This window comes from Oncorhynchus tshawytscha, linkage group LG05, assembly GCF_018296145.1.
Source record: "Oncorhynchus tshawytscha isolate Ot180627B linkage group LG05, Otsh_v2.0, whole genome shotgun sequence".
Classification (NCBI taxonomy): domain Eukaryota; kingdom Metazoa; phylum Chordata; class Actinopteri; order Salmoniformes; family Salmonidae; genus Oncorhynchus; species Oncorhynchus tshawytscha.
The window spans coordinates 49058027-49083502 of NC_056433.1; the positions used below are offsets into that span (position 1 = coordinate 49058027).

The 25476-nt window shown below is 42.7% G+C and overlaps 2 protein-coding genes across 4 annotated transcripts in view; one reads left to right on the forward strand and one right to left on the reverse strand.

Moving 5' to 3' along the window:
• Positions 1-4553: 4553 nt before the first annotated feature.
• Positions 4554-6601, forward strand: LOC112250729 (ubiquitin-60S ribosomal protein L40). Its single transcript, XM_024421117.2, has 5 exons — positions 4554-4670; positions 5124-5235; positions 5363-5449; positions 5909-6011; positions 6435-6601. The coding sequence occupies exons 2-5, from the start codon at positions 5133-5135 to the stop codon at positions 6526-6528; spliced, it is 387 nt and encodes a 128-aa protein (XP_024276885.1). The 5' UTR covers positions 4554-4670; positions 5124-5132; the 3' UTR covers positions 6529-6601.
• A 3330-nt stretch (positions 6602-9931) lies between these two features.
• homer3b (homer scaffold protein 3b) overlaps positions 9932-25476 on the reverse strand; it is a 47814-nt gene continuing 32269 nt past the window's right edge. For all 3 annotated transcript variants that reach the window (XM_024421119.2, XM_024421120.2, XM_024421118.2), the window contains 5 exons: positions 24730-24866; positions 23137-23293; positions 14023-14136; positions 11642-11722; positions 9932-11273 (listed from right to left, as the gene is read on the reverse strand). In XM_024421119.2, coding sequence (XP_024276887.1) covers positions 11088-11273; positions 11642-11722; positions 14023-14136; positions 23137-23293; positions 24730-24866 — 675 coding nt within the window. In that variant the 3' untranslated portion in view covers positions 9932-11087. The remainder of the gene's footprint in view (positions 11274-11641; positions 11723-14022; positions 14137-23136; positions 23294-24729; positions 24867-25476) is intronic.

A 25476-nucleotide genomic window follows, 5' to 3' on the forward strand; every position in this document is an offset into this window, starting at 1 on the left:
CCGTTTTCTACATTGTAGAATAACAGTGACGATGTCAAAACTATGAAATAACACGTATGGAATCATGTGGGAGGCCTGTAACCAAAAACAAATCAAAAATCTATTTTATATTTGAGATTCTTCGAAGTAGCCACCCTTTGACTTGATGACAGCGCACAGCGTTGAGATTGCCTGCAATGACAACAAGCTCAGTCCGATAATGCTGTGGCACACCGCCCCAGACCATGACGGACCCTCCACCTCCAAATCGATCCCGCTCCAGAGTACAGGCCTCGGTGTAACACTCATTCCATCGACGATAAACCCAAATCCGACCTTCACCCCTGGTGAGACACAACCGCAACTCGTCAGTGAAGAGCACTTTTTGCCAGTCCTGTCTGGTCCAGCGATGGTGGGTTTGTGCTCATAGACGACGTTGTTCCGGTGATGTCTGGTGAGGACCTGCCTAACAACAGGCCTACAAGCCTTCAGTCCAGCCTCTCTCAGCCTATTGCGGACAGTCTGAGCACTGATGGAGGGATTGTGCATTTCTGGTGTAACTCGAGCAGTTGTTGTTGCCATCCTGTACCTGTCCCGCAGGTGTGATGTTCGGATGTACCGATCCTGTGCAGGTGTTGTTACACATGGTCTGCCAATGCGAGGTTGATCAGCTGTCCATCCCTGCAGCGCTGTCTTAGGTGTCTCACAGGACGGACATTTTAATTTATTGCCCTGGGCACATCTGAGGTCCTCATGCCTTCTTGCAGCATACCTAAGGCACGTTCACACAGATGAGCAGGGACCCTGGGCATCTTTCTTTTGGTGTTTTTCAGAGTCAGTAGAAAGGCCTCTTTAGTGTCCTACGTTTTCATAACTGTGACCTTAATTGCCTACCGTCTGTAAGCTGTTAGCGTTTTAAAGACCGTTCCACAGGTGCATGTTCATTGATTGTTTATGGTTCATTGAACAAGCAAGGCAAACAGTGTTTAAACCCTTTACATCTTTTTAAGTGGGAGAACTTGCACAATTGGTTTCTGACTAAATACTTTTTTGCCCCACTGTATTATCATATTAGTTTTTGTTAGGTACTGCAAGCGCCGCAAAGCAATCGCTATTTTGCTTCCCCTGCCTGTTATTTGGTGGAGAATGTGTGTGGTCCAAGTCTGGGTTTAAGGGTTTAAAACATCTGTCTGAAAGGGTCTCTTTTCCCAGCTTAAAAAGATTAACTTTCACACACAATACATGGGCCAGAAAAGGTTGAATACATGCTCCCGAGTGGCGCAGCGGTCTAAGGCACTGCATCTCAGTGCTAGAGGCGTCACTACAGACCCTGGTTTGATCCTGAGCTGTATGACAACCGGGCGTGATTAGGAGTCCCATGGGGGCGCGCAATTGGCCCAGCGTCGTTTGGGTTTGGCCAGGATAGGCAGTCATTGTAAATAAGAATTTGTTCATAACTGACTTACCTAGTTAAATAAACATGACTTCTGCCGCATCGAAAACAACTTGGAACTGGGTAATCTCAGACTTCAGTGAGTTCAAGACTTAGGCATTATTGACTCTGTTTCCATGTCCTGACGCTGCTCCTGTTTTTGTATTGTTTATTGTTCATGTTCTATTAAACTCTCTTATGCACCTGCTTCCTGACTCCCATAATCTACATTACAGGATCGCGCCGCCACGTTCAAGTGAGCACAGCACAACAACAGTGAGTCATAAAATATGTCTTGTGTACTGCTGCATAAATTATGTAATATGCCAGGGAGATATGTATACAGTAGCTAAGAAAGTAATAATAAGTGTATGTTGTGTAGTAAGCTGTTAGTAGCCCATGTGTGTCACACTAAGAATTAGCCTACTGTTCTGACTTGGTGGTGTACAAGTAGCCTATAGCCTGTTTTAGAGAAATGTCTTCGTCGACTATTGTAAGAGCTTTCATTGTCTGCTTATATGCCCCCATTATTTATCCTACGGTTCTGACTTGGTGTACAGGGAGAATACTGTAAGAATGGCCCATGTTCTGAATTCTGTCGCTGTAAATTTAAAAAGTGCTGAACAAATAGTTATATGGACTACTTGCTCATGAATGTCCTAATCGAAATTACGGCTTGCCTCTTATCCGCTCATCGTTCCCTTATGCCATAGTTTGTACATCTCAATTGTTATATTGCTTATATAGGTCTATCTCATTAGGATGTTATAATCATTTTCGGCAATGTTGGAATGATTTCATTGTTTTTTTGTTTTTAATTTGTGTATTATAATTATCTCATGTGCTTTTCTTCACTATGGAATGTTGTTGGGTTTGTAACCATGTTTGCCTCTTCCCATTCAAATATTTTTTTTCAACAAAAAGTTTAGTAATAGACCCATGTAATTCCAGTTGATATGGTGAGGGTTGTTTTGTTTGCACAATGCACTGTCTGTGCGGCAATATGTTGTCTACAAAAATGGATCCTCGTGATTGATTTTTCCTTCCGTGTTAGACCACATGTGCCTAATAAAATGTTGTGTAGTGGCTTTGCTGGCATGCATCTTTAAAAAATTGGTTGCGTTTTCCCCAGCAAAAATTTAGACGCTAAAATAGCCACAGGAAACTCCACCTGGTGTATTCTTACACTCAATAGTAAGTTGAGACCTCTGGGGCCTTTTGCCACCGCTTATGCCTGGGGTAGGCCTTGCATAAAGGTTAATCCAAAACCAATGTTTGCCCCGTTCTACAATGCTTCCATTTGAGTGACAAATAATCCACAAATGTGAGAAGGACGTCATAGATATAGTATATATGCATATACAACGTGATGATCTAGATTTGACAGAGCCACTGACCTAGGTGTTTGACCTTGGCCTTGACAATGTATGGGGTGAACATGGCTTTATGAGTGCTCTCGAGAAGCTTCTCCTCCATTTGATTCTTCTTGATGGCCATGACTGGCCGGATGCGGCTGGTGTGGGATGAGGCCAGGTTCTGGAAGCCCTCTATCTGGGTGGTGAGGAAGTTAACCTGCCTCGGTCTTCATACATCTGGAAGTTGGTGCACAGTTTGGTCCAGGCAGGGGTGCGGCTGAGTGGGATTCATGGGTGGTGGGCAGAGCACTTGACCGCTTCCATCACATACTCCTTGATCCGACCCAGGTCTTTGTGCTCGACCTGGCCAGGGGTGGGGCAAGTGATGGTTCCTTTCTTGGGAAGGGTGGCGAAGGAGTTGAAGTCCGACTGAAGGAAGTCCTTTCCCATAAATGTGCTTACAGCCATAGAACCTCTTCTTACTTATAATTTGTCATTCTCCTTACATCACTGTGCATTTCCTTTTATGGTTATCTTTTTTTAATCATTCTATTCTATTAAAGTTTTTTTGTGTGCATAATACAAATCTCTGTCCTGTGTAGCCAACCATATACACCTAGCATTATGACAGCCCTGAGTGATACAGTTGATATTTTATGTTAATTAGTTATGGAATGAAGATGTGAATGAACAGAAATATAAATGAACAGGAATGAGAATGTTCATTGTCTGCTGCTATGTGTTTATTTGTCTGTAGCAAAGCAAAGTTTATAGGAGGCAATGAAAGTTACTTACCCATTCCACAGAGAAGAACATCACCTGAAAGAATAGTGGTAGGTACACGCTACCCTGCCTCAGGTGTCTTTTGTGCAACTGCCTCCCTAGTAGCGCAGTGGTCTAAGGCATTACTTGACGTGTCACTAAAGACCCAGGTCCAATCCCAGGCTGTGTCACAGCCTGCTGTGACTGGATCACCCATAAGGCGGTGGACAATTGGCCTAGCCTCGTCTGGGTTAGGGGAGGGTTTGGCTGGCTGAGATGTCCTTGTCCCATTGTGCTTTAGCAACTCTTTGTGACAGGCCGGGTGCCTGCAAGCTGACTTTGGTCTCCAGCTGGATGGTGTTTCCTCTGACACATTGGTGCAGCTGGCTTCTGGGATAAGCAAGCAGTGCGGCTTGGCAGGGTCGTGTTTCAGCGTATGCTTGGCTCTCAAACTTTGCCTCTCCTGAGTCCATAGGGGAGTTGCAGTGATGGGACAAGACTGTAACAACCAATTGGAAATCATACAAAAATAGTATTTTATTCATAATAGCATTTCTGTGGAAAACCTTACAATATAAATTTGCCTTGCCTCACTTTCACTTACAGTATCAACGCTGTTTGCATGGCAATGCATGCAATTAGGAAACTTAAGAGTTGATGTGAGGGCATCTTAAATGGAGTTAATGTTTCACTTTGGCAAATTTTCACCCATTACCGTGAACCTGTCTTCCCCATTTCTCCCACCACTGATAAATTCATACATACTGTACATTTTATAGTCAAATAAATTATTATATAATACACACTTGAGACAGGTATGGTAATATAAATGACCTCATCAGAGAAGTTTACTCAGTCACACCAGAGGGTGGCAGTAAAATGCAACTAACACCTGTTCCAAGCGACTGATCGTTTGTGTTCGTTTGAGGATACAATTTAGTGATACCAGTAGTATATTGCAACTTTATATGATCCTGACGATAACTTTCCCCACATTTTGCTGTTAGTAAAGTCAGGATTAATCAAACAGATTTGTGCAAATTTAAAAAAAAAAAAAGCTGGTGCGAAGCAGAAGAGGATGTGATGTAATATAACTTCCGCCTTGTACAGACTCTTTTCGTTGAGGCTCAGCTAGCGGCCGGGTGGGTTCACACTATAGTTCATACCAATTTTGGGGAAATTGACTAGAATACGCATTTATAAAGTCATAGAAATACAACAGTGTCCGTTCGCTACCATATACGTGTCTCAGTAGCCATTTGGTTATCACATGTTAGATGAGTAAATATGAGTATTGAAATACGAGCTCCAGCATGTGGCAGAGGCCTTATACTAGTAGCACTGGCTGGACCGCAGTTGATGGCTAACTAATAAGTCAGCTGCTCATTCTTATTGCCGATGGGATAGCTAGCGTGTTCACTATTGTCGTCCAAAAACATTAGTACTCGTTGATGACTGAGTTGTGAACTCCCATAGCGTTGTTTGTGGATTTCCATTCTTGGTGCCAGGGAGTAGCAGACTCTGCTAGTTAACAAGCTTCTAAAAGAGAAATCCGCTAACTTGCCACCAACTCGCACAAATTTTTCTCCCAACAGCCTGCCAAGATGCAGATCTTTGTGAAGACGTTGACGGGGAAAACCATCACCCTTGAGGTTGAGCCCAGCGATACTATTGAAAATGTCAAGGCCAAGATCCAGGATAAGGAAGGTATTTTACGTTTCATTGTAGCTCATTTGTCATACTGTATGGCTGGGAGGTGGATTTTACACTTTGATACTAGCACTGTGCATGAGTTTTCATTAGTGGGTCATATCAATTTTCTTTTTATTCTCAGGTATTCCTCCTGACCAGCAGCGTCTGATCTTTGCTGGAAAACAGCTTGAAGATGGTCGCACCTTGTCAGACTACAACATCCAGAAAGGTAAGAGAATGAGTTAATGAGGGCATGTAATGCTGCTCAAAGTTATGAGTTAGCCCTATGCGAAAAGGTACAGGTGCTTTTAAAGACACACTTTGGGGCTATAATTTATTTAAAACCTGCTTCAGGCTGGATGTGTCAGTGTAGTTCATACATGCAGAATTACTGTTTTACCTAAGCTAGCCACAGTTTCTTTCTGGAAGCTTTGTGTGCTATTTTCTCCCACTGGGGACAGCCCTCTAACAATTATTTTCAGCCAATGCGCTTTAGCCCCTTTGCCATTTGAGTGACAGCTAGCAAGATGCATGCACAGCAGAACAAGAGGGCGCACAATGATGTGGTGCACATATCAGTACATGTGATGTAGTACAACATTTTTGGGGACCACTTTTGATTTGTGCATGCTAGTTTCAGAACTACTGGCTAAAAGTGTACAAAAGTACTATGTTTGTTCCCATCCAGAGTCCACCCTGCATCTTGTGCTGCGTCTGCGTGGAGGCATCATTGAGCCATCTCTGAGACAGCTGGCCCAGAAGTACAACTGCGACAAAATGATCTGCCGCAAGTAAGTAAAGTTAATGGCGGTAAAGAACTGTTTTTACAAAATAGTTAAAGTTTGCGCGTTTCTTTAAACTCACCCTTTATTTTTTAGTTTCAATTTAACATTAAGAAACCTAAATGCGCATTTGAGATTGAGTTGATGGAAATGCAACATTCAGCAACTGCAGTAATGTTGACGTGTACAAAAACTTAGGTCCCATTGATGTGAGTGTCCCCTTGAATGGTTGACTGGACAATGGACCAGTTAACTCCATTGTTTTACGTCAATCATATCCCACACAAATTCAGATTTCATACGTCTGAAAAGATTGGGTAGCTAATCAGTATAATGTTTTAGTTTAAATTAATCAATTGGAGCGCTAGCTGGCAGTGGCTTACACCGTTGGACTACACACTTTGGACAGTTCTGAGCCTTTTTGTGCTGCAGGTGCTATGCTCGCCTCCATCCTCGTGCTGTCAACTGCCGCAAGAAGAAGTGTGGACACACCAGCAACCTGCGCCCCAAGAAGAAGCTGAAGTAAACTGTTTGCTTGGTGCTTTCTGTGGGACATATGCAGAACTGTTCTGTAAAATAAACATTTTTTTTAAATGACATTGCCTGGCCTTGATTTAAAGTTAATCCACAATTGAAGGGTCTTAGAGAAAGAACTAAAAGACAGTCTGACTTTGTTTGATAGTCAGGCTTTCACGAGGGCATGGACAGCTCAAAAACATTAAAACAAATAAAATATCCAGACAATTCAAGGTGACTTGTGTACGACAAATTGAACCAGCCCCAAATGAAGCTGACATGCACAATTGCTGTCTGAATTCACGTACATGTTTGAAATATCAGACATTTTGGGAATGCAAAAAATGGTTTTATAGCGGGTTTTTTATTTACAACTTAGTATGCTTTAAATTCCAGTTTAAAATGTCAATTTTGGCTTTTAATCTACACAGAAAAAAATAAACTCAAACGCATAATCTGTGGTTTTCACATGACTGGGCATAGGCCTACACAGTTGGGAGACTGGCCCAGCCAATCAGAATTGTTTTTTCTCCACAAGGGCTTTATTATGAACACATACTCCTGTTTCATCAGCTGTCCGAGTGGTAAGTCTCAAACAATCCCGCAGGTGAAGAAGCCGGGTGTGGCGGTCCAGGGCTGGCGTGGTTACGTGGTCTGTGGTTGAGGCAGATTGGATGTACTACCAAATTCTTTAAAACAATGGTGGCTTATGGTAAAGAAATTAAATGCTCTGGACATTACTGCAGTCAGCCCACTCCAACTTGAGACATCTGTGGCATTGTGACAACTGCTCATTTTAGTGGCATTTCTGAGACCAATACACTTTACATATTGCGTTTATTTCTGTTAAGTATTTGCTGCACACTTGAATAAAATTGTTCGAGATCCTGTGTTCAACAGCTGATAGGTATTCCCTCATGATTATGAACAAAAGGTGGGAATCAAAGTAACTGCGTGTTAGTTGGCAAGCAAGATTTGACAGGGCCAACATGTTTGCGCTTGATGCACTTGTACTCAAGTAATTTACAAGATCGTCATGTGAAAGAGGTGATTAGGAAATTGCAGTACACAGGATTGTATGACATTGTAAAGCAGAGCTTGTGTTCAAAGCTAAGGAAAATTCATACATCTCAAATGACTGATGTGCCTCAGTGTCAGTCGACATTTTAAAGAGGTCTGTAGTTAACTGGCTACTGCAATTTATCAAAACAAATGTTTTAGCTAAGTTTAATGTTGAATTGTATACAAATACTTGCGCATACATTAACTTCCATTATTATAAACATGGGTTCCTCCTATGCAGAAAGTAAAGTCAAATCAGGCAAGTGTGATTAAGGCCCGGTTTCAATACAGGAAAAATGTATCCTTGTTAAATAATGCAACAAATATAAACCACCTGTCCAATGTGATTACAAGGATAATCATTGTATTTGAAAGTGCTCAGACACTTGAAGTTCAAAGCAGGTCGCTGAGGTATTTGAAGTATTAGTGGTTGTCAAGTGTATTAAGAGTAAGAGAACACTACAGACCCTACACATTTTAATTACAGAATAATTCCACAGGCATTCCAATATATATTTTTCCAGTCAGTTGTGCTTCATCCAGTTATGTGGGTAAGAAAAGTGCATCTTTGGTACTGCATTTTGTATCATCACTCCAGTGGGATGATCACATTTTCTGTCAAGTCTTCTCCAGAAGGTTGGAGATGGGCTAGGAAAACAACCATGTTGATATGACCATGCCCCCCCCTCCCCCCTCTCTGTGTACTTCTAGGCATCAAGAAGTACACAGAGCAGGTTACACTTCCTGATAAATTCTTGGATGACAGTCACACTTTTAGGTAGGGACAGCAGAGACCACGTTTACATGCATACCAATATCCCATTATCTTTTGGGAAACTCAAGTATTCTGTTTTTGAGTTGACGCATATATAAAACACATACAATAACCCGAAAAATCTTATATTCCGGTTTTGAGAAACACGTTTTAAAAAAAACCTTTATTTAACTAGGCAAGTCAGTTAAGAACAAATTCTTATTTACAATGATGGCCGGACGACGCTGGGCCAATTGTGCGCTGCCCTATGGGACTCCCAATCACGGCCAGTTGTGATACCGCCTAGAATCGAACCAGGGTCTGTAGTGACACCTCTAGCATGGAGATGTTGGGAGCCTGGGATATTCTGATCTTAGACGGGATACCGTGGTATGTAAACATCTTATCCCGTTTAGGCCTACTGTTGTTTTTCGAGGTCTGCACGGGCGCTGTGATGTTTTCCTCTGATTCTCAAACAAATCACTTCAAAAAGTTGGCTACATGCGCAGTTCCATCCACCATAATAATTTGTTTTTCTGATACTCCGTAGGCTACTGGACTGTATAGCTTACTGACTTAGGCTACTTTCACCCCTAATTTAGATATGTTTCTGCTTATAATTTCCAAAATTTTGAAGACCGTTTGTTTGTCAACTATAGTTCGATACAGTGCATTCGGAAAGTATTCAGTCCCCTTCCCCTTTTCCACATTGTTACGTTACGGCCTTATTCTAAAATTGATTAAATTATCCCCCCACTCTATGGAGATGGGAGAGCCTTACAGAAGGACAAGTATTTCTGCAGCACTCCACCAATCAGACTTATGATATAGTGGCCAGACGGAAGCCACTGCTCAGTAAAAAGGTACATGACAGACCACTTGAAATTTGCCAAAAGGCACCTAAAGGACTCCCAACCTGACAGAGCTTGAGAGGATCTGCAGAGCAGAATGGGAGAAACTTCCCAAATACAGGTGTGCCAAGCTTGTAGCGTCATACCCAAGAAGACTCGATGCTGTAGTCAATACAAAAGGTGCTTCAGCAAAGTACTGAGTACAGGGTCTGAATACTGTAAAATGTGATAGCTGTTTTTTATTTGTAATAAATTTGCACCCCAAAAATGGTCATTATGAGGTATTGTGTGTAGAATGATGAGGGGATAAAAATAATTTTATCAATTTGAGAATAATATAACAAAATGTGGAAAAAGTCAAGGGGTCTGAATACTTTCTGAATGTATTGTACATGCAGCTTCTCTTTCGTAGTAACTTGATGCCCTAGAAGACTAAATAAAGTAATGCTTACCAGATGAATGCATTAGTAATCCAATTACCAGTAAAGTTGTCTGTTTTGTTTTGGGACCTGGGAGAAAACACAATAACTCCAAATCAGTAGAAAAATTGTTCCTGCGGAAAATGTCAAAATTTCATCAATTTGACTGGTTAAGGTTAAATGAAAAGCTGAGAAAACCATGGAAAACACTTCTGATAAGACTTCAGTTAATCTCAGGTGCATATTTTGTGTGGTTGAACTACTGTCTGCTTGCATAACAGTGTCAAATATAACATGTTACACACGTATTCACATTTTCTCAAGAGATGCTGAAAGAAAAAAATTATATTTCTCCACTCGTGTTCCCGAGACAAAATTAACATTGGTTGTACCATTTTACAGTAAGAAATGCATTATTCTGCAGTAGTTAATGTTATATTACTCTACATGTGAGAGGTTATAGGCTGACAGTCAGTGTCCACATTTCAGTTACTTTTCCATTTAACCCATATGAACTTAAATTAGGAATATTCTATTTAGTCACATGGATACTTGTGAGCGGGATATCAAAGGCGCATGTAAACAGCTTATCCCGAATAAGACCTTAAGCAGGATATGAGCTACTATCCGAAATGTATGTAAATGTGGTCATTGTTCAACAGAATTGCAGTTTGTCTACATGAACAAGGTGAGATTACATTACCTACAGAGTACTTGTCAAAAAAACTGTATTGCTGATTTAACCTTATTTGTACCTAAATAATACCATGAAAAAATGCCACAATGCCTAGGTCAGAAGATAATCTTGATGGTGTGCATCAGTGAAAGTAGAGATACCAGGTTAGCTTTTGCATTGAATCAAGTACAGTACATCTTTACTAATAACACTACTTGTGCTTTTAAATCTATTTGTAAAAGGTTGCACATTGGGTAATGCGCATAACTCACATTACTGTACTTGGCAAGGTTCTTCACTGAGCTCATTAAGTTTTGTCATTGAGTACCCTTGGTGGTAAACCCTCCGCAGCAACATTTCTGTAGGATGATCAAATAATTATGTTATCCGTTAATGTAATACGATACATAAAACAACAGAAGTAAATCTATTATTAATTGTTAATACTGACAAACGGAAACAATAATTTGGCAACTACATTTTTAAGTACAAGCCCAGATTCAATTCAACTACTTTTAAAAGTTCAAGATAACTTCTATAATAGCAGGTTGACTGAATCATAACCCAACAAAACATTGAGATAAATGGTGTAAACGTCGACTCAACAATTCTCACAGCGACGAAGAAAAAATATTAGATTGTTATTTTCAAGGTGGTGGGTAGGAGCAATGTACCGCTGCAATGGGTGGATCCACGGTTCTACTCTTAACCTCTGTAATAATGTGCTTAAGCAAACATTGTCCCAAAAGAGCTAGCTTCCTTTCCGTCCTTGTCCATCGCCCTCTACAATCCTGTCATCGCGTTGAGCTATTTGTCGATGAGCTTGGCCAAGCTCTGTCGTAGGTCATTCAGGTCGTAGATCTTGACATCCAGGACGTCGATGACCCGCTGAACCTCACTCTCCGCCCTATCCCGCTCCTCCAGAGAGGAAGCCAGAGTCTGCTCGGCTTTCTCCACCCGTTGCTCAAGTTCTGCATTCCGTGTCTCCAGATCCTAGAAGGTCCACAAGGTGACAGAGGACTTCGGATCAATTCATGTTAAAGATCTCAATTGCATACTCCTCGCATACTCTCTACTCGTCTCCTTATCAAAACTCATTGGATGAGAATGCCAGAGGTCCCTCCACTCTGACCATCTGCAATGGATTTTGAGGAGGCGGCCAGTAGAGAGGATGCGAGTAGTATGTAATTGAGATTCTCCCACTGTCATATCTTTAGATTTCCCCCCTGAAATTTTTCAGACCCTTTGAAACTCTCAGAGACCCCCAAGCGGTGCCCGACCCCCTGGCTGAGAATCACTAGTCTTCAGTACAGTTTTGAAAAGCCAAAAATGCATGTTCTGCCCCAGTTCCTAAAACTCACCTGAAGTCTCTGAACCGCCTCTTCCCTCTCTTTCTCTAAATCAGGAATATCTGAATTCTTGCTCTGTAGATTGTGGATTTCCTAAAAAAAGACAAAGTATATTGAAAGCAGCTGCTTCCACACGTGTGGTTCCTGAGCAATTCCTAAGCAATAAACATCCCATCATGTATAAATATGCTGGGTAGGCCCAGTTCACCATTATTTTGGCTACCACAGGACCACAATGCCCCCATCCACAGGGCACAAATAGTCATCGAATGCTTTTGTGAGCATGAAAACAATGTAAACCATATGACATGTCAGTCTCAGTTACCAGATCTCAACCCAATTGAACACTTATGGGAGAGTTTGGAGCGGCGCCCGAGACAGAGTTTTACATCACCATCAACGAAAATACCAAATTATGGAATTTATTGTTCCAAAAGAGCTAGCTTCCTTTCCGTCCTTGTCCATTGCCCTCTACAATCCTGTCATCGCGTTGCGCTATTTGTCGATGAGCTTGGCCAAGCTCTGTCGTAGGTCATTCAGGTCGTAGATCTTGACGGGATGGGGTGTCACATCCCTCCAATAGTTCCAGACACTTGTATAATCTATACCAAGGACCATTAATAAAGTGGCCTAATGCCCTATTAAGACACTTCATGTTGATGTTTCCTACAACACCAGTCAAAAGTTTGGACACACCTACTCACTCAAGGGTTTCTTAATGTTTACTATTTTCTATAGTGAAGACGTCAACACTATGAAATAACACATATGGAATCATGTAGTATTCAAAAAAGTATATTTTAAATTCTTCAAAGTAGCCACCCTTTGCCTTGATGACAGCTTTGCACACTCTTGGCATTCTCTCAACCAGCTTCACCTGGAATGAACAACACTCTTGAAGGAGTTCCCACATATGCTGAACACATGTTGGCTGCTTTTCCTTCACTCTGCGGCCCAACTCATCCCAAACCATCTAATTTGGGTTGTGGTCGGGTGATTGTGGAGGCCAGGTCATCTGATGCAGCAACCCATCACTCTCCTTCTCTATCAAATAGCCGTTACACAGCCTGGAGGTGTGTTGGGTCATTCATCCTGTTGAAAAACAAATGATATCCCATCTGGTTTGGGCTTAGTGGGACTGGCGTATCGCTGCAGAATGCTGTGGAAGCCATGCTGGTTAAGTGTGTCTTGAATTCTAAATAAAATCAGACAGTGTCACCAGCAAAGCACCATCACACCTCCTCCATGCTTCACGGTGGGAACCACACATAGGGATATCATCTGTTCACCTACTCTGCGTCTCACAAGGACAAGGAGGTTGGAAACAAAAATCTCACATTTGTACTTCAGACCAAAGGACAGATTTCCACCGGTCTAATGTCCATTGTTCGTGTTTCTTCATCCCAAGCAAGTATCTTCATCTTATTGGTGTCCTTAAGTAGTGGTTTCTTTGCAGCAATTCGACCATGAAGGCCTAATTCACGCAGTCTCTGAACAGTTGATGTTGAGATGTGTCTGTTACTTGAACTTTGTGAATCATTTAGTTGGGCTGCAATCTGAGGTGCAGTTAACTCTAATTAACGAATCCTCTGCAGCAGAGGTAACTCTGGGTCTTCCATTCCTGTGGCGGGCCTCATGAGAGCCAGTTTCATCATAGCGCTTGATGGTTTTTGTGACTGCACTTGAATAAACTTTCAAAGTTCTTGACATTTTCCGGATTGACTGACCTTCATGTCTTAAAGTAATGATGGACTGTCATTTATCTTTGCTTATTTGAGCTGTTCTTGCCATAATATGGACTTGGTCTTTTACCAAATAGGGCCATCTTTTGTATACCACCCCTACCTTGTCACAACACAACTGATTGCCTCAAATGCATTAAGGGATGAAATTCCACAAATTCACTTTTAACAAGGCACACCTGTTAATTGCCAAGAGTGTGCAAAGCTGTCATCAAGGCAAAGGGTGGCTACTTTGAAGAACCTCATAAATAAGATGTTTTGATTTGTTTAACATTTTTGGTTACTACATGATTCCATGTGTTATTTCATAGTTATGATGACTTCACTATTATTCTACAATGTAGAAAATAGTAAAAATAAAGAAAAACCCTTGAATGAGCAGGTGTGTCCAAACATTTGACTGGTAGTGTACGTAAAGCAATTTCCTTTGAACAAGAGGTGGAATTCAGAGTATGAAAAGCACATCTACCAAGGAAATTTCCACATGGGAAGTGCTCGAAAAATCGGTTTCTTGAGATTCTCAAGTGAAAACCTCAGCTTGTACCTCAATCGTTTCTTTCAACGGTGCTATCTAGACAGCCTAGAAGACTGGCGTCTTGAGGCTAGCAGTACCTGGCTGCCTGGAAAGTGTGTCTGAGCCCCGGGTCTCACCTCGTCTTTAGCTTTGAGCAAGGCTTCCAACTCCTCTAACGTCTGGGTCAGCTCATCCCTCGTCTCAGATTCACTGGGACCAGGCCGCCCGCTCTGAGCCTCCAGCTCTGCCACCTGCCAACACACAACACCGGAGAGGATAACAAGTAAGGACTTTTTAAATCCTAGTGTACATGCTATTACAGGATTTGTTTTTTCCATTTATATTTGGACTTTGGCACGTGGAGTGCACAGATTCTCTTCACTTCGTTAGTCAGTATGTGTTACATCTGTGCTGTTTGTCATCTCGTTTGTGGGAAGGTGTTTCACCTGGGCTGGCCTAGGTAATATTTAAGAGTGGCTTGCCCAGTGCTCCAGTTGTCTTGAGAGATGTGGAGGGTTAACACCTTTAGTTGGCTCTCCTCATTTGATTTCTGAAAGAACAATCCTTTATCTGATCTTACCGGTTTTTGTTTTGCTCCACTTTGTTTTGCGTCCTGTCTTTAATTTTGTTTGCCTATTCTTGGGCAAATTTAGTGAAAGCTCATGGTGGGTGTCTTTCGGTTGTTGTTGCTCGTCAACGTTCAGTAAACACACCCATGAGTGTCTTTCAGAACCCCTCCTAAAAACCCCACCTGTTTTGTTTTGGTTGTCAGTGACTCTTTGTTAGTTCCCCTATCTGTTTGAGCGACAATTTCTTTTCTTGCTGGGGAACGTAACAAAATGGGGGCTTGTCTGGGATCTTGTTTCCCATGTGTATGGTAGTCGCTCTAATCACCTACTCAGAAGCTCTGCTGTGCCCAGATATTTGAATGTTCAAAATACACTTCTGTCATAGTTTCTGTCACTGACATCCACCCTGAGACTGTTGGAATCATTTTGAAAGTTGCATAAACACACAGGCTTATAAAATAAACATGAACTTTAAGCATTTGTGGAAAACCCTACATGGGAGATGCTAGATAAATGTAAAAAGGCGAATCTGCTCGTCATTGCAAAGCATTATGACATCAAAGTTGCACATGCCGATTCGAAAGTGGTAGTCAAAGGGTTAGTCTATAGTATATTGATTTGGTGGGATGAGGAAATTCTTCCGGAAAGGGAGGATGATGAAAAGGGTCCTACGGGTGGTAGAGTACACCCTATAGACATGCAACTGCGAGAGGTAGAACTAAAGGCAAAATGAGAACAGAAATTAGAGTTTGTGCACAAGGAAAAATCAAATCAAATTTTATTTGTCACATACACATGGTTAGCAGATGTTAATGCGAGTGTAGCGAAATGCTTGTGCTTCTAGTTCCGACAATGCAGTAATAACGAACAAGTAATCTAACTAACAATTCCAAAGAAACTACTGTCTTATACACAGTGTAAGGGGATAAAGAATATGTACATAAGGATATATGAATGAGTGATGGTACAGAGCAGCATAGGCAAGATACAGTAGATGATATCGAGTACAGTATATACATATGAGATGAGTATGTAAACCAAGTGGCATAGTTAAAGTGGCTAGTGATACATGTATTACATAAGGATGCAGTCGATGATATAGAGTACAGTATCTACGTATGCATATGAGATGAATAATGTAGGGTAAGTAACATTATATAAGGTAGCATTGTTTAAAGTGGCTAGTGATATATTTACATCATTTCCCATCAATTCCCATTATTAAAGTGGCTGGAGTAGAGTCAGTGTCATTGACAGTGTGTTGGCAGTAGCCACTCAATGTTAGTGGTGGCTGTTTAACAGTCTGATGGCCTTGAGATAGAAGCTGTTTTTCAGTCTCTCGGTCCCAGCTTTGATGCACCTGTACTGACCTCGCCTTCTGGATGACAGCGGGGTGAACAGGCAGTGGCTCGGGTGGTTGATGTCCTTGATGATCTTTATGGCCTTCCTGTAGCATCGGGTGGTGTAGGTGTCCTGGAGGGCAGGTAGTTTGCCCCCGGTGATGCGTTGTGCAGACCTCACTACCCTCTGGAGAGCCTTACGGTTGAGGGCGGTGCAGTTGCCATACCAGGCGGTGATACAGCCCGCCAGGATGCTCTCGATTGTGCATCTGTAGAAGGTTGTGAGTGCTTTTGGTGACAAGCCGAATTTCTTCAGCCTCCTGAGGTTGAAGAGGCGCTGCTGCGCCTTCCTCACGATGCTGTCTGTGTGAGTGGACCAATTCAGTTTGTCTGTGATGTGTATGCCGAGGAACTTAAAACTTGCTACCCTCTCCACTACTGTTCCATCGATGTGGATGGGGGGGTGTTCCCTCTGCTGTTTCCTGAAGTCCACAATCATCTCCTTAGTTTTGTTGACGTTGAGTGTGAGGTTATTTTCCTGACACCACACTCCGAGGGCCCTCACCTCCTCCCTGTAGGCCGTCTCGTCGTTGTTGGTAATCAAGCCTACCACTGTTGTGTCGTCCGCAAACTTGATGATTGAGTTGGAGGCGTGCATGGCCACGCAGTCGTGGGTGAACAGGGAGTACAGTAGAGGGCTCAGAACGCACCCTTGTGGGGCCCCAGTGTTGAGGATCAGCGGGGAGGAGATGTTGTTGCCTACCCTCACCACCTGGGGGCGGCCTGTCAGGAAGTCCAGTACCCAGTTGCACAGGGCGGGGTCGAGACCCAGGGTCTCGAGCTTGATGACGAGCTTGGAGGGTACTATGGTGTTGAATGCCGAGCTGTAGTCGATGAACAGCATTCTCACATAGGTATTCCTCTTGTCCAGATGGGTTAGGGCAGTGTGGTTGAGATTGCATCGTCTGTGGACCTATTTGGGCGGTAAGCAAATTGGAGTGGGTCTAGGGTGGAGGTGATATGGTCCTTGACTAGTCTCTCAAAGCACTTCATGATGACGGATGTGAGTGCTACGGGGCGGTAGTCGTTTAGCTCAGTTACCTTAGCTTTCTTGGGAACAGGAACAATGGTGGCCCTCTTGAAGCATGTGGGAACAGCAGACTGGTATAGGGATTGATTGAATATGTCCGTAAACACACCGGCCAGCTGGTCTGCGCATGCTCTGAGGGCGCGGCTGGGGATGCCGTCTGGGCCTGCAGCCTTGCGAGGGTTAACACGTTTAAATGTCTTACTCACTTCGGCTGCAGTGAAGGAGAGACCGCATGTTTTCGTTGCAGGCCGTGTCAGTGGCACTGTATTGTCCTCAAAGCGGGCAAAAAAGTTATTTAGTCTGCCTGGGAGCAAGACATCCTGGTCCGTGACTGGGCTGGGTTTCTTCCTGTAGTCCGTGATTGACTGTAGACCCTGCCACATGCCTTTTGTGTCTGAGCCGTTGAATTGAGATTCTACTTTGTCTCTGTACTGGCGCTTAGCTTGTTTGATAGCCTTGCGGAGGGAATAGCTGCACTGTTTGTATTCAGTCATGTTACCAGACACCTTGCCCTGATTAAAAGCAGTGGTTCGTGCCTTCAGTTTCACACGAATGCGGCCATCAATCCAAGGTTTCTGGTTAGGGAATGTTTTAATCGTTGCTATGGAAACGACATCTTCAACGCACGTTCTAATGAACTCGCACAACGAATCAGCGTATTCGTCAATGTTGTTGTCTGACGCAATACGAAACATCTCCCAGTCCACGTGATGGAAGCAGTCTTGGAGTGTGGAGTCAGCTTGGTCGGACCAGCGTTGGACAGACCTCAGCGTGGGAGCCTCTTGTTTTAGTTTCTGTCTGTAGGCAGGGATCAACAAAATGGAGTCGTGGTCAGCTTTTCCGAAAGGGGGGCGGGGCAGGGAAAGACAAGATGGTTGTGCAGCCAGATAACAAGAACATGAACATACAGCCAGATAACAAGAACCTGAACATGCAGCCAGATAACAAGAACATGAACATGCCATTCAACCGAGATATGTAGATCTGGAAACACTCCATCCAGTCAGGCCATCCAGCACCCTCAACAGAGTTTGGTCTTGGACGGAACAGCCTGCTTGTACACATCACTGACAATCTGAAATGGTCCACCCACACACCCTTTGTGCGGTGACAAAGGCAACCTCAGGAGGCTGAAGAAATTAGTCTTGGCCCCTCACAAACTTTTACAGATGCACAATTGAGAGCATCCTGTTGGGCTGTATCGCCGCCTGGTATGGCAACTGCACCGCCCACAACCGCAGGGCTCTCCAGAGGGTGGTGGTCCAACACATCACCGGGGGCACACTGCCTGCACTCCCCAACACATACAGCACCAGATGTCACAGGAAGGGCAAAGATATCATCAAGGACATCAACCCCGCGAGCCATGGCCTGTTCACCCCGCTATCATCCAGAAAGCGAGGTCAGTACAGGTGCAGCAAAGCTGGGACCAAGAGACTTAAAAACATCAATCTCAAAGCCATCAGACAGTTAAATAACCATCACTAGCTGGCTACCACCGGCTACTCAACCCTGCAACTTAGAGGCTGCTGCCCTATATACATAGATATTTGGTCACTTCTCCTCCAAAGTGTTCTTGTGGGAAAAGCCTAGAAAGAGTACACTGCTTTATCTCTTGATCGGTGTTCAGATTATTACACTGTTAAAGCTGCTGTCCTTTGGGTTTATGAGTTGGTCCCAGAGGCATACAGACAACAGTTCTGTAAATTACGAAAGACAGTATAACAAAGGCATGTTGAGTTCGCAAGCGAACAAGCATGTCTTTTTGATCGGTGGTGTGGTTCTCAAGAGGTCAAGGACTTGAGGATTTAAAAACCCATACTTAGAGCAGTAACCTCTTACAGCTACCCCCCTACTTTTTTCAATTTCTGCCTGAAGACATACCCAAATCTAACTGCCTGTAGCTCAGGCTCAGAACCAAGGATATGCATATTCTTGATTTCATTTGAAAGAAAACACTCTGAAGTTTGTGTAAATGTGAATTGAATGTAGGAGAATATAACACAATAGATCTGGTTTAGATAATACAATGAAAGAAACACGTGTTTTTTTTTCATTTTTATTGTTGTATCATCTTTAAAATGAACAAGACAAAACAAACATTCAGATAGGATGATGGGGACAATTTCAGTGAAAAACATAAGAGGGCAACAGTACTTGTGCAAAGTTTCAGAATGATAACTTCCAAAATGAGTGTGCTACATGACTTTTATCATGAAGTCACCCAGGTGTCCCACACAAGTAGCCCAAATGTACCCAAGTGGCCAAATTGGTGAAGTTATACATTTTGAATGGAATAACTATATATAAAATACCAAAGTGGTATTCTAACACAACCCCCAAAAAAAGGAGAAGAAACATGAAAAAAAAAATACATGTATAAAATAACACTTTCAATATTTGGAAGACCATCAGTCCTCTACACAATATTGTGCTGCTGATGCCAGGTGCCATAGCAGTCTCTTTCTGCTGTAAAGCAGTTGGTCACCAAGCATGTAGTGCAGGTGATGGGGGACTTCATTTTGCAAAGAACACAGAGACGCCTCCATGTTGTGCCCTTTTGGCCCTGAGGCACATCCATGCCTGCAGAAATACATTTGGGCAGATGAACACCACTTGTGGCAGGAGCTGGATGAACCAGCTTCAGTGGGGGATGGACACCTTGGCACTGGGTCCCATTCGGAGTCAGTGTCACTGTGAAAGAAAATGTTCAGTTAGAATAGTTTCACATATGAGCCCTGTATCAACAGGTGTAATAAACATATATATATACATATATATATATATATATGAGTACAGGGAACATAAGGCTGAATATATTATTATAGACCTGCTAGATCTACTGTCTCATTTATATTATGACAGACCAGATAGATCTACTGTCTATTTCATATTATGACATTTCAGCTAGATCTACTGTTTATTATATTATGACAGACCAGCTAGATCTACTGTCTTTATTATATTACAACAGACAAGCTGTATCTACTGTCTCCATTTCACTATGGCCATTGTTGTGGGCCTGCCCTCCCCTCAACAGCCTGAAATAGGCTATTTCATTTCACAAATAATATTTTATATTATTAATTTCAAACAACAGCTTTGGTATGAGAAAAACTTACCAGCTGAAGATACTTTACCAAAACAACGCTGTGCGTAACATGCGTGGCTCCTTCCGGTATGAATCGTCAATGGCGAATGAACCTCTTTACGCTGGAGTTTACTACATGGGTTGGTCTTCCAACACATAAATATTACATATTGCCGTTTACCTCAGCTCATTGGCTATCTACCCAGCTAGATTTCAAGACGATCAGTGGTCATTGGGTTAAAATACAGTCAATCACCGAAACAGAGGTCATATCATTGGTGCACAATGATGTCATTACTTGTTGTCTTCAAATCGGTTTCTTTCAGTCAATACGTCCCGCGAAATGATCCATCAGGTTTGGTTGTGTTACAAACAAAGCAGTTGATTGCAATGAAACCAAACATGACTGGAAAAGTCCCGTTTAGTGTGTATTTACATCGAATCTGTCGTCGAAAATGGAATGAGACGGAATTCACAACACAAGCGGTTCACAAAATGTTTCGTGTTAGGCTATAAAAATGGATTTTATCAAACAAAAGACCATTCATTGTGTAACAATGAGCATTGGGATTGCAAACAGAGGAAGATCGTCAAAGGTAAACAATTTATTTTATTGCAGTTTGTGATTTTGTTACGCCTGTGCTGGTTGAAATAGTTGTTTTTTTATGGGGCTCTATCCTCAGATAATCGCATCGTATTCTCTGCCCAAAGCAAATAGTGAAAATCAGTTTCTCTTGACCATCGTGTGCGCTGCCATTTGTTTCCTTGAGGCCATTCCACTGAGGAAAATCACGAGAGAAAAGTTACAACAGATATTACAGGAATTTCCCCTTGAAATCAGACATGTCCGTGGTAAGGACAACTTGGTTGCTGATTGTCTTTCAAGGGTGGGCAGTCAATTTATTATGACTGCACGTTTTTCCATATTGGAGATGAGTTTTGTTTTGGTTTTGCTCCTTTCAAGGGGATGAGAGTTATAGAAGCGTACGTCTTGTCCTTATCCTGTTTCTTAAAACGTGAGAGTTTTAGGCAACTACAGAAAGAAAAAGAAAATATATAAAAAAAGATTGTAAAATAATATCTCTATATATCTATACAGTTGAAGTCAGAAGTTTACATACACTTAGATTGGAGTCATTAAAACTTGTTTTTCAACCGCTCCACAAATTTCTTGTTAACAAACTATAGTTCTGGCAAGTCAGTTAGGACATCGTCTTTGTGCATGACACAAGTCATTTTTCTAACAATTGTTTACAGACAGATTATTTCACTGTATCACAATTCCAGTGGTTAGAGCGTTGAGCGGATCGAATCCCCGAGCTGACAAGGTAAAAAGCTGTCGTTCTGCCCCTGAGCAAGGCAGTTAACCCACTGTTCCCTGGGCGCAGAAGACGCGGATGACGATTATGACATCCCCCCGCACCTCTCTGATTCAGAGGGGTTGGGTTAAATGCAGAAGAATTCCAGTTGTACAACTGACTAGGTATCCCCCTTTACTTTCTTTTTATTAATTGCCGGACTGATTTATTTGACCTACTTTTACAAATAAATTGTGACTCAAAGGTTTGAATTCCACATAGGCTCATGTGGGGAGTAACAGTGATTAAAAGAGAGACACTATTAACTACTTGAAATCAAAACTTTTACTTGACGCCAATTATCTTCACTTTAACACCAGACAGGAACATGGTTAGAATTGTATAACAAAACAGACTTGTTTTTTTGAAAACTGAAGTTTGCATGGGTTTGTGCTCAGCCTTCGCAATTACCATCTCTCCCTTTATATCTCCTCCGCATCTTCAGAGTGAATTTCAAAGTGGCCCTTTAAGATTCCATGTCATGCTATCCAGCAGCGCTTGAGAAAGCTGCTCTAAGGGCATCTAGCATTCCGATAGGACCCAACCCCATCCTGTCAAATCCATGTGACAGCAAGTCCCCGGGGGAATGATGTTACTGCTTGCTCACAACAGCCCTTTCACACCACCGCTGACAACATGGACAACAGTATTACTGATGACACCTGAAGCCAATCTAACCCCAACATACAAGTATATGAAAATAGTCCTTTTTGAAATTCTCCTTTCATCTCTAAAACAGTTATCAAATTGCCTTGCAGGAAAATGAATAGGAGCTCAAGTCGAATACATTATGGTGAAATTACCTGAAAAGAGCTTGTATGAACAATGTTAGCATTTTGAGAGAACCAACAAATGGGATTTTAAAACAGTGTGCACTCTACTGTCCCTTGGTATAGTTTGTATTTAAAAAGGACTTCCTCGCTTCGCTCCTACCGCATCTCAGCTACTGTCTACAGAAGTGCAAGGCAAGACATGAGAGAGTAGGCTGGGGACCAGAGCATCTCTGCAGTGTCAGAGATACCCCCGAAAATAAACCGACCCCTTCAGTAAAGCGCATCTACCTCTTGGAGAGCCTGGAGAGGAAAGGGCTTACTTTAAATGGTGGCTTGGTAGAAAATCCTAGCCAATGTCTTGCCTGCTCTCCCTCTGGGTGATTTGTCATTTCCTCCACAACTAGGGCAGGGGGAAATAGGGTGTCCTGTCCTCAAACTGCTTCACCGCCCTGCCAAGCCCTGGAGACATGGTCTACTTCCAACCACCTGGTTGACTTTGTTGCAGAAGTGGATAACCTTAGCTTTTTTGGACTGAGATGGATGTTGTTCCCCTCAGTGCCTGAAGCTAAAATAGGACTGTTGACAGCTAATTTCTTCCAGAAGATGTTACGCTGGTACTTTAATCTGCCACATGAAAGAACCTCAATAAGCTTGACCAAGGACACATCTCTTTTTCCAATTAAGTTTAAATTAAGCTAAACACATTTCTCCCTCTGATTATCCAGGCACATCAACACTGATACATAAAAAATGTTATCAAACCGATGGAACCTGCAGCCAAATGTCAGGACGGTCCTTTGACATAACCCCAGTTTAACTACCATGTGACCACTGATCTTAAGTAGATCTTCATATGATGTTGCTTTGAGAATGGTCTTTCTCATGGGCACGATCCCACTTTGACCACCAAAGTGGCAAAGTGTAAGGGTTACCCCCTCTTTAAACCTAATAATCTACCATTATGGATCCAGACCAGTTAGCTGGGATGCAGACAACCGGAATAGCAGTGGTCTGTCACCGTAACTCTTACCTGATCTCGGAGCCTGCCAGTCTCCTCCTGATACTCAGCCAGCTGTTTCTTCCACTCTTCCACGCCCGTGTTAGCCTCGTGAAGCGCCGCCACTAGCTTAGCGTTGCTATCCTGCAGGGTGAACAGCTCTGCCTCCAGGTTAATCTCACATATGGACCTGGAGGGAAAAACCAAATCAGAAGATAAGTGCACCATGATCAGACAAATCAGAGGTCATAGTCAGGTGCAAAGTACTGCTCCCCAAGTGGTATACAGTACAGCTATTAAGTGGTTTTAGAATTCCTGTCATGACCATTAGAGTCATTATATTGAATGGACAAGAGCTTTCAAATAATTTGCGGGAGATGGGAAAATTCCAAACAGTCTTCTAAGACCAGCATCTTCTAAAGTACTGAGGCCTCAGGCAAAAAAACACCCCGATGCCGTTTCTAACTGTCTGCCAACTACCAACCAACTCACCATAGCAACAGGCACTAAAAAAAAACATACAACTCTCATTACATGCAAGAAAAGAACAAGGAGGGTTTGTCAAAGAACATTTTAAAATGGTATATTATGTGCTTGGGTGGGATGGAAGGCAGACTGGTGTCTGAATGGTTCTGCTGTAGAGCCTCATTAATGACCATGTTTTAACTGCACATGACTCAGCCTCATACAGGTCAGTGGCCACCTGTCATTGGGCTCAACCTCCCACTCACAACAACCTCCACAATAGGAGAAACCATACCGCCTAGGGCCATGGCTTGATTTTGCTAGTACATTTCCACAGCTAAAACACATCCCATACACTCTATATAGGAGTTATTATCTAATGGTTTGCTTTAAGCATTAATCTGCTTTCCTCTCGCCACGCACGCTCCTTCCTCCCTAACGTAACGGTGAGTTAAATCGTGTGCGACAGTTTCCCGGGTCACATCATCCTATTAAGTGAGCTCAGCGTCCGTGTTCCTTTCCATTCACTTAGGCACCATATATCCCATGTTCTAAAAAGGCTTCACCTCTGCCATTGTGATCACATTGACGCTTTCGCACCACAAGCCACTGAACCTCTATCATCATCTGGCACGTTAGCGCAAACTCTGCCCCAGAAATCAGATGACGGGGAACACACACTATGCCTGGCGACACGTGATAGCTGCTCAGTGACTCACTAGGTAACCCAACAGTTGCACGACGACACCAGATAGTGGGAGACAATAGGCTACATTTACATTTTACATTGAAAATGTCACACCATCCTACTGCAATTAAAATAAAATGTCACAATCTGGTGCCAGCTAATTTAAAAGGTTATTTGAAGACACCAATGTGACTTCACACCGACGGGGTGGCACATTATTACCATTTGGAGAAAAATAGTTTGCACTGTATGCTTTACATTTTATACATGGTCTACAGTATTTAAATGTAACCTTCATTTAACCAGGAAGTCACACTGAGCTCAGAATACCTCTTTCCCAAGGGAGACCTAGTCACTGTAAACAATGACGATGGTGGCACAATGGAAGTAGACTTTTTTGGATCTCATTGTGTAACTATAAGGTGTGTGTTTGGCAAACTGCTGTGTGCAGGGGGGCTGTTCCATAACATTACCCTTCAGACAGCATCTTCTTAATGCGCTCCTTCTCCGACGTCAGCTGCTCCATGTCGGCGCTCTTGCTGCGGAACAGCTTGTCCTCGGGTCCGTTGACAGTCAGCAGCGGCGGCGAGTGGCGGTCCTCTGATAAGTCCTGGGGGACCACAGGGACATGATTAGTGACAGGAAGGATATCATGGAAATGAGTTACCCGGACACCTCCAATCCTACTGTATGTTCAACTCTTCCTCGTTGTCAAAGCTCAATGAAGCTGACCACAACTACTCTACATTATGAAGGGAAGGGGTGGCCAACTAGCCTCCTGCAGAGCTACTGGGTATGCAGGTTTTTCCTCAAGCCCTACTCTAACACACCTGATTCTACTAATTAGCTGCTCAGTAAGACTTTGATATGCTTAATTGGGTGTGTTACAACATGAAGTGTTCCAAAAGCCTGCATATCCCAGTGGCTCTCCAGGAGGTGAGTTGGCCAAACCTGACATAACTCTAGAACAGCCTAACAGGCCTAAGGATTGGTTTAGACAAACCAGGGCTCACTTCAATATGTTTTTAATACAAATGTGAGCTCTTGGTTAAAATCGTGGATGAATAAGTGATGTGTCCATCTCATGTGTCTTTCTGAACTAACAGACCACACATAGGGATCTCTCTCTGATATCTCTGTCTGTATCTGAATTTGGTGTGCTTGTTACGGGAATTAAAGGGATACTTCGGGATTTTGGCAATGAGGCCTTTTATCAACTT